General features: G+C 40.8%; 1 protein-coding gene across 1 annotated transcript in view; it reads right to left on the bottom strand.

Moving 5' to 3' along the window:
- Window positions 1–4,703: 4,703 nt before the first annotated feature.
- Window positions 4,704–9,435, bottom strand: part of arid3c (AT rich interactive domain 3C (BRIGHT-like)) — an 81,965-nt gene continuing 77,233 nt past the window's right edge. Inside the window, exons 6-8 of the mRNA XM_005733666.1 lie at window positions 8,680–8,928; window positions 6,807–6,896; window positions 4,704–4,870 (exon numbers count right to left, since the gene is read on the bottom strand). Of these exons, the coding sequence (XP_005733723.1) occupies window positions 4,704–4,870; window positions 6,807–6,896; window positions 8,680–8,928 (506 nt within the window). The remainder of the gene's footprint in view (window positions 4,871–6,806; window positions 6,897–8,679; window positions 8,929–9,435) is intronic.

The raw sequence follows: 9,435 nt of genomic DNA, 5'->3' as shown, positions 1-9,435 counted from the left end.
AAAGGAAGGTTGGAGATTGGCCTATAATTAGCTAAGACTGCTGGGTCTAGAGAAGGCCTCAAAGGGGGCTGGGGGCTCCCGGGCCTGGCAGATCCCCGTGTACTAAATAGAAAGGAAGAAGTTAAAGAATTGAAAACGAGGAGGGAGGGTGGGGCACCTAAACGAAAATGCCCAGCTTCCAGAACTGGGGGAACCTATACAGATGACAACTGGCAGGAGCGTATTTGGAGACGTGGTCTCGCTCCTGAAATTGCGATACATAATCTCCAACACATAAACTGATGTTGACCACCAGTAATCAGCCAACCCAGTGGTGTAAGGTTCCTGACTGACTGAATATGGTGCTAAACATGTTCCAAAAGCACTGATTTCTTAAATCCAGCTCTTGAGAGCAGGGCTCCATGATGTAAATCGACCTTGTAGTGGTTCATGCTAACTTTAAAGACCTTATAGTACCGTATGACCCCAATAGAGCTCTTAACTCTTAGACTGCGTCTATAGTTCAAAGTTTATAGTTAGGGCGTGATCAGGTGACCCTGAATCCTCCCTTAGTTACCCTACAACATGCTTGTCTCACCCCTTGACCATGTGCTTACACACCACTCTGTATTTACTCATTAGTTAAGCCGAGTTCTTGCTCGTAGGGAGTCATTTGATTGAGTCTGTATGACTGTAGGGTTTTTACCTTACAATATACTGTACTATAGAAACATGTAGAAATGGAGATGAAACTGCAAGCTCGAGCACTCATCACTACATTTGTTACTCCTGAAGATCAGAAGAGGATTTAATAGGTCTACCTTTGTGTTAGCATGTTGTCTTTACAGATGTTACAAAGAGTGCATGGCAGCAGTTTTTTGTGCACTTTATTCACATGCTCGTCCTTCAGTAGCAGAGACGAGCTCTTTCCTGCTGTGTAACACTGTGCACGGGAGGAACGCGAAAATACTGCCAGAATGGTTTTTCTGCTCATGGATCCATCCAGCACCTTCAGCTCAGAGTGATGCTTCACCTTATTTTATAGTGTTGTTATTGATTACCATTGTGTTTGTCAGTGGTGCATAAAATTAACACTGTGTTATAGGGGCATGGATTTCTGTCAGCCCCTGACAAGATAACCCTTTATTGGATGACTGCTCCTAATTTGTTTTTGTTTATTCAGAAGTATAAAGTAACATTCAGCAAGCCCCAATAATAAACCTATTACTGCAAATCCTAGCTGCACCATTGACAACCGCTAATCTTTGCTGCCCCTAATTACATCAGGATTCTCAGTCTTAATTAACCAATCTTTACAGCATTTTACCTGCTTAATGCTGCACTCGACAAACTGCATTTGCTGAAAAGGACTTTGCAGTTTTCTGTTTCTGAAACAAATGTTTTCACTGTTTTCTTGCAGTAGAACAAGAAATAATAAAAAAGTAATAATGAGAGTGTTTTCAGGATGCATCACAAGTCAAGTTTGTCAGAACCCAAGATACTGATTGTGGAGTATCGTGTGTGTATAAATGCATTTGGTAACACAAACATTTGTACAGAACAATGGAAAGGTTGCGTTAAACGCATGTTTTTATTTCTAAATGCACCACAAGTCAAATGGTAAACCCAGAAAATCCATCACAACGGTTTTTGACACATTTTTACCCCTGAGCACCACAAGCCAGTGTCCCAGAATGCACTGGATGTATTCAAACAAAGGGAAACATTTACAGCTTTGCACACAACTCATAACGCAGTCATTGTCTAAAAACTACAAGCAGAGCATATCATAGATCAAATACAATACATGTTATTTGGTTACATTTTTCCTGCATGCGGAGGTGTTGCTTTCTCTTTGGTTCTCTGCTCTCCATGAGCTCAAAATCAAGTGAGTGTGAAATGTTTCAGCCACGCAGTTATCTGAGCTGCTGAAGCACCTCGAGGCCATTCTTGTTGTGTTTGGATGCAAACAAAACAGAATTAAACGATGTAGTGGGCATCATCCTACAGGATGCTAAGAAAGAGACAGTCTCACTGGTCCTGGAGCGTCTCCACGCTAGTTTCACGTGTCCGTGGCTGCGATTTGTTTAGTTACAACAGTTAAAAACAAACAAACAGTTAAACGACAGCAGGTGAATGTTCTTAGAATTATTAAGGTTTAAAACAAATTATATTTGTGGTTCAGGACCCACAATTAAACATACAGAGATATTATATTTTTGATTTAATACAAAGTATTGATTGCAACACTCTATTAGCTCCCAGTGAGTCACATCTTTCTGTACTGCGTTTGTGTCTTTGCCATTTTTGCCATCATTAAATCTGAAATATAGACACAACTACATGCTTACATTCCACGAACTCTTCATATGTTGCTTTGAAATGAATGAGGAGGAATCTGAGGGTAACATTCCTAAATGTGATGGGACTGAAGTGAATATCTGGGAATGTTAGCTCAGTTTCACCAAACAGATGTGATGTGAAGTACTCAAAAAGAACGATGTTACTGCTGTGCTGGTTAATGATGACAGGCAAAAAGCAACAAACACAAAAATGTTCTTCCTCATTTTGTTCAGATGTTTCTGTCGTCTGTGGGACGTTACTGAAACCTGTAGCATCACCCAGCCTGGCCTGTACGTGGAAGTAAATGATGCAAATACTCCAAACTGCTGTTGTTCTCTGCTCGGAGCCACTGAAACGTCCTCTGATCATGTTTGAAGCAAATGCATCATAATGATAACTGAGTGAATCTGAGATACACATCAAAAACATCTTTATGCGAGTGCTGGAGTTTAAGTAATTATAGCATTTCATGATGTCTTTAGTGTTTGTCAGCACTGCAGGAGACAATTTTAGGCTGATATCAGCTTGAATTACAACAATTTCCCTGCTATAAATATGGACGATAAATGTAAAGCTGCGTCATTCTGAGAAAGATGCAAGATCCCAAATTCATTTCTGCAGTTTCTTACAATCAGTCACAAAAAGTATCACATGAACACATATTTATATCTAAAACACCTTTTACACTTGTGCCACCATCATTTCTTCTTTCTGTTCAATTTCATCTGGATTCTTTTGGTATAACGTAAAAAAGCTCTGTAAATTTGCTGGTTCATAAATACATGGATATGAAAGTTGCCATGTAGACGTGATTGTTGGCACGTTGTATAATGAATGAGGTAGATGTGTGTCTCTTGTTTAATCATATAAAATGTGAAAAAAACCCAGCGATGAACTAAAACAGTAATAACAAAGTAAATGTATGAGGTATATTTTGTATTAATCCTTTGTCTGTAGGTAGGTGGTTTGGTGAAGTTTTGCCAACGAGCATCAGTGAGAGTGATGATACAGGATCAAACATACACCTGCTTTAACAGACGTACTAGAAACAACACTTCAGTGTGTGTCCACTGCCTTTCACGATGAACAAAGGTCTTTATGAAGACACCAGAGCATTATTTTAAAACAGAAACCCAAAATAAAACCACGTTTGACTCATGACTGCTCTGTTACCTGTGTTTGCCTCCTGCTCACCTACTGCCTGCCAACTGAACTGCTGCTCGTTCTCGTCACAGTCGTTTCCTCTGAGGACTTTCAGCCCAACAGCATCACACCATCTGTGCATCTACAGTATATCTACATCAACCTCAGCACAGACGTATGGTTTGGTCAGAAGAGCTTCCAAAATCTTACTCAGGGTAAAAATCACGCTCAACATAAAGTGCAATATTTGCCCTCAGAACAACACGTTCATTACTTTAATGTAAGCTGTGCCCAACATCCTGAAAGCAGAGAGGACACAAACACGCCTGCTTTCTAATTACGTTTACATATTTACTAAACAAACGATGAATCCCATGATGGAGACGTGTTCTGGTTATGGTGGAGACACAAACACTGAACAGCAGCTCTTTGCACTTGAACAGCTACAGTGGGATTTTCCCTCAAATGTGAGGCTCTCTGTAGTGTCAAGATGCAGCTTTAATACGTATTGGAGTGGTTATTATACTTACATAGTACACACCTTAGGCAGCTATCATATTATTATACACTACAGCAAACTCAGGCTATTGCTAGTTTGGTACCAGCTGGTTTGGGGAAACCTAACAAACGAATTATTCAAATGAATTGTGTAGCTGATCTTTGTGTTGTGAACAACATGGCTTTGAGACACGCTGTGCTTATAGGACTGTTAGCGGGTGGACAGAGCCATGCAGTAGAGAGGAAAGTAAACACATCACTTTAACTCCAGCGTGTGAACGAACACCAGTCTTTGAGTATCTGTTTATCTAATGAACCAGATGGTTTTCACCTCTGATGTGCTTCTTGTTTTTGGATCAGTCCCTCATGTATCCACTGTAAACAGTCCGTTTCTGAGGTTTGTCACAACGTTACAAAAACCAAAACCACGGTTTCAGCTGCAACATCATTTCAGCGCGGGGGTACGAGTCTTTGGCTCACTGTGGTGGTATGTTGAGTTGATGAGTGAACTTTTCCACACTAACTAGATGTGTTTGAGGACATGAACAATGTTCTGTCACACAGGTTAAAAGTGGGGGGCAGGTAGATGTCTATATGCAACAGTTGCTTTTTAATCAGTGCTTTGCTCACCTGTGGATGTGGAGTAAACCACAACTGAAATAAACTGGAGTTAATCTGATGATTTAGTAACATGGTTCTTCTCACTGGGACTGGAGGGGGAGGTGAGAAGAAGTGGAGGGTCAGGGGGAGGTGTTTCGGTGTCCATGGAGAGAAGAAGAAGAGGACGAGGAGGATGAGGAGGGCTGGAACTTTGTAGGGCTGCTTCTTCCCTGAGTCTGACAGCCATGATGCTTCCCATGGTGTCCTGCCATCCCTGCTATGGGCGACTGCCGAGCAAACAGGACGCCTGTGGAGAAACATCGAGCCTAAGTTAGCCTTGAACTCTGCGCTGTCCTAACATCAGATTTCAGAGTGCGTTTGTTTCAGACGCTTTTATAAAGCACGAAAGGATTTATTTTGGTATCCCTCACAGCTAATATCAAAAAAGATGAAGTGGGTTTTGGATCTGACCAGAGAATGAAATTCACAGGCTGACAAAAACATAGTTTTGATTGTTTTAACAAGCAAAAGGAATAATCTGACATAACTTACAGCAATAGTATTTAGGACTTGATATTCTCTAGCTGGATGGCGATATACGATATATATCTCGATATTTTTTAAAGCCATAAAGTAAGAACAAAAAGAGAGTTCTTGGTCACACTGTGTCCCAGATCTCACACAGGCACCTTTATTAACATACAGCGTAGATGTAGATGAAGAAATTACTCAGAGTTATCAGCATTTATTAAATAATAATGCTCCATAAATAAAATACACCAATGTTGTTTTTGTGCGTAACACAGAGCAGAGCAGCTACCTGAACGCTGCTCCAACAGAGGTCGATCATCTTGTTAATAATTTCACCTCCTCACTGCGTACGACTCTGGATACTGTAGCTCCTGTGAAAACTAAGGTCTCTAATCAGAAGTACCTGACTCCGTGGTATAATTCTCAAACACGTACCCTAAAGCAGATGACTCGTAATCTGGAGAGGAAATGGCGTGTCACAAATTTAGAGGATCATCATTTAGCCTGGAGAAATAGTTTGCTGCTTTATAAGAAAGCCCTCCTCAAAGCCAGAACATCTTACTATTCATCACTGATTGAAGAAAATAAGAACAACCCCAGGTTTCTCTTCAGCACTGTAGCCAGGCTGACAAACAGTCAGAGCTCTGTTGAGCCAAACATCCCTTTAACCTGTCTCAGAGTGATGCTGAAAAATTGCTTCATGCATTTATTACTTCCAGGCTGGACGACTGGATTCATAATTATCAGGAAGTCCTAAAAACTCCCTGAAAAGCTTTCAGTTAATCCAAAATGCTGCAGCAGGAGTCCTATGTCTCTGCACTGAATCATATCTGTTATTAACCTCTGTCTCTCTTCCACAGCATGTCTTTATCCTGTCTTCCTTCTCTCACTCCAACCAATCACAGCAGATGGCCCCGCCCCTCCCTGAGCCTGGTTCTGTCGGAGGTTTCTTCCTGTTTTAAAGACGAGTTTTTCCTTCCCACTGTCGCCAAACTGCTTGCTCATAGGGGGTCATATGATTGTTGGGTTTGTCTCTGTATGTATCATTGTAGGGTCTACCTTACATATAAAGCACCAACAACTGTTGTTGTGATTTGGTGCTGTATAAATAAAACTGAATTGAACAAGATTTAGCAGAGTGAGACTGCAGTGACACATTCAACCTGTTCAGTGCTGAAAAAATAGCAAATTTTTGCTCCTCACTTGATTCGCAGACACTGTGGACACTGAAATCTACCGGTAATTGCAAATGACCAGTTAGCAGGGACCCCTCACCAGCTACGATCCTTCAGATATGTTAGAGGCCAGTTTGAAGCACAAGTTGATCTTTGGTCTTTGTACAAGTTTGAGGTCCAGTGAAAGAGGATCCACAGAGTGATCTGAGAATAGCAGCTGGAAGCTCTGTGGAGGACTTCAGAGAGCTTAGAGACGATAGCACGATGATATGAATGGGCTATGTTAAAGGAGAGATGCAGTAATTACTACAAGGCACAAGCTCCCTGTATCCACACACACACAGAAAATAAACCTTCAAATTCACAGGCCCAATTTTGAGATATTTAACTTTTTTAACACTATTGGACTGCCACTTCATTACGATGGATTTTATAGCAAAGACATCAAATTGTGTAGAGGACTAAGCACCAGGGTGCTCCTATAACTTATTGAATTTCCTGCCTGCAATTACATCAGCAAACGGCCCCTCTATTTACCTGTGTAGACAACTCCATTTATTTCTATTGACATGTTGATGCTGCTAATGCCGTTGGTAGACAGGTTCAATGCAGTCTCTTGTCTATCATCTGTCAAGAGAAGGGGCACAGAAGGAGAGAGAAAAAAACTCAATATGAGCATTTAGAAAAGGAACAGAAGAAGCAAGAAGAGTATTGGTGATAATTCAGAGAGTGACAGGATAAGGAGAGCTTTATTAAAGAGTTCTGGGGAGAAAGAACTGTCAAAAGATGGCACAGCTATTTCTGCATGTCAATTATGGATGAATCCTATCACAACACAGTCGGAAAACTTGGCCAGGTTCTTAAATGACAGAAATGTCGTTAACTTTTGCCATTTCAGAACGGAAACCAGCAGAAAGAAAGCGTAGCGTGTCAATAGTACTCTAAAACAAAACCTGAAAGCAAATAAAATAAACTTTTAACTGAACAAAATCGTCCTCATTGAACAGACGAGCCGTGCACACGGTGATCTCAGCTGGTGGCTGCTGCACTAAAACATCTGTAAACACAAATTTATCCATTTGAGAGACAATAATAATAGTTTTCAGTGTAATCTTAAATAACAGGGTTTGTTTTTGACAGAGCTGGATGGCCGGTGTGGGAATTAACCTCATTCTTCCATCACCTATCAAATTCAAGGCAGCTATTATGACTAATATGTGCGAGGCACTGGTGCACACAGAAATGATATCACACTTGAGTAGCTGGGCCTCTCATTCTTCCTTTAACCGCTATCATTAAGTCATATGTGACTTATGGATTTTCATGAGCCGCGCTGGCTGCAGCCGAAGCCGCGGCAGGAGGGCGTACTCACTCATGATCAGCACGAGAAAAACATCTCGAGTCTGATGAGTCTGTAATGACGTGTTACATGATGAATTCTGTGCATGTTAGTGGTTCAGGTATTTCACCGTTTGCTGTTGGTGACACATTTTTGAGTCAGGCTCAGATTTACACTCAAATCAGCCTCAAATATGTTTCTACAAACATAAAGTGAGCAGATCACACTGTATTAGTAACAATAGTTAAATTCCCATCTGAGTGAACATCTGTTATGTGAAATGTTCATTCATGCTAACCACCTCTTACCGTGTCTCCATGTTCAAGGTTCAGAAATGTCCTAAAACAGCTGGACTCATCATTCCTGACAAATGTTAATAAATGTGTTTGTTTGGGGCTACGTCACCTGGTAGTGCCACAAAACACCTTTAACAGCAACACCATGTGAGTACGACCCTGCTCCATGTTAAACGCTTTGTTACTAAAATACTTCAGATTGTATCAGGATTTTGTAAAATGTCACATTTAAACGTGATCATGAAGCACTGAACAGATGATGAAGTAGGAGCTTAAACAGCAAATTTAACTATGTTAAGGGAAACAGAATGAACAAGAAGAAAAACCTTCTTAGTACACAAAATTAGTGTGAATGGAAATGAACGGCCTACACAACTAAAGTTGGATTTCTTTGTGACAATAAAAGGAACACAGGCTGCAACAGTGCTAAGCTATAGGAAATCTATTTCTTTCTCCATTTAGGTTCTTGCAGAGGCTTCAGTGGACAGCAGATTACGTTAGATAGTATTATATCCACGAGCATCTGAAGCATCTTAATTGACCCTTTTTAGTGTCCTTAGAAGTTTCATTGCCAAAGCCACGCAGAGAGACGGCTGTGACAGGACACAGAGGTCATGCCCTCAACACTGTTTTGGAAATTTAGAAGTTTACATTGTGAAATTAAAGATTTTACTTAAACTGGTTTTAACTGGAAAATGAAATGAAGAAATGACAAAGACGCACATACAACACCAACCAAAGAGCATCCACTCAAACCTTAAATGACTGTTCTTACCTCTGTTGTTAAGTTTGATGTTGAGGGGTAGCTGGGAGGCCATCGCCAGCAGGTTTTGCTGCAGGGCATGCTGCATGATCCTCTGCTGCTCCATCATCATCTTCTTCTGTGGCGGCTCGCCACTGTCCAGTTTCTCTCTCAGCTGTTCCAGAGCGGCTGTCTGGACGGCCATGGCTGCAGCAGGATGGCTGCTGGGAGTCATGGGCAGAGCCACCTGCCTGGACAGGCAGCTGGCAATCATGGGTTCCTCTGGAGGAAAAAACCAACAAAAAAGCCAATATATGATCTGTCCCTGCTCTTATACAATATTTACATTAATATACATACTGATGAAAACAGGCTCCTCTAATCACCTGTCCAAATTTCATTTTAACACATAAATGATTTGACACAATAGTTCTTATTAAAATGTGATCTATAAATAGATCCTCTTTGGTTGCTCACATAAAGAACAAACATTTCATATTTGATACATTGTTTCCTTTTCTTTCTTCAGTGGATTTACATTATAAATGAATTCACAACAATCTGACACATTTGTTTGTTTCTATTTACTGAAGTATATTTAAGTAAAAGTTTTGGGCTTTGCATTATGTGGCAGAGTATCACAGGAAGGCCGTGCAGCACACAGCCCACCAGCAGCCTGCAGCTGGAAGAAGTGTAGTGAAAAAGTATCTTTAGTGTTGTATCAGTTATTACCAGTGTTGGGACTAACGCGTTATTAAGTAACGCGTTACAGTAACTACGTTATTATTG

This window comes from Pundamilia nyererei, unplaced genomic scaffold (assembly GCF_000239375.1).
Source record: "Pundamilia nyererei isolate P.nyererei 1_Seehausen unplaced genomic scaffold, PunNye1.0 scaffold00053, whole genome shotgun sequence".
NCBI lineage: Eukaryota > Metazoa > Chordata > Actinopteri > Cichliformes > Cichlidae > Pundamilia > Pundamilia nyererei.
The sequence above is the reverse complement of the archived record's forward strand: the minus strand, read 5'-3'. Positions and strand labels throughout refer to the sequence as shown.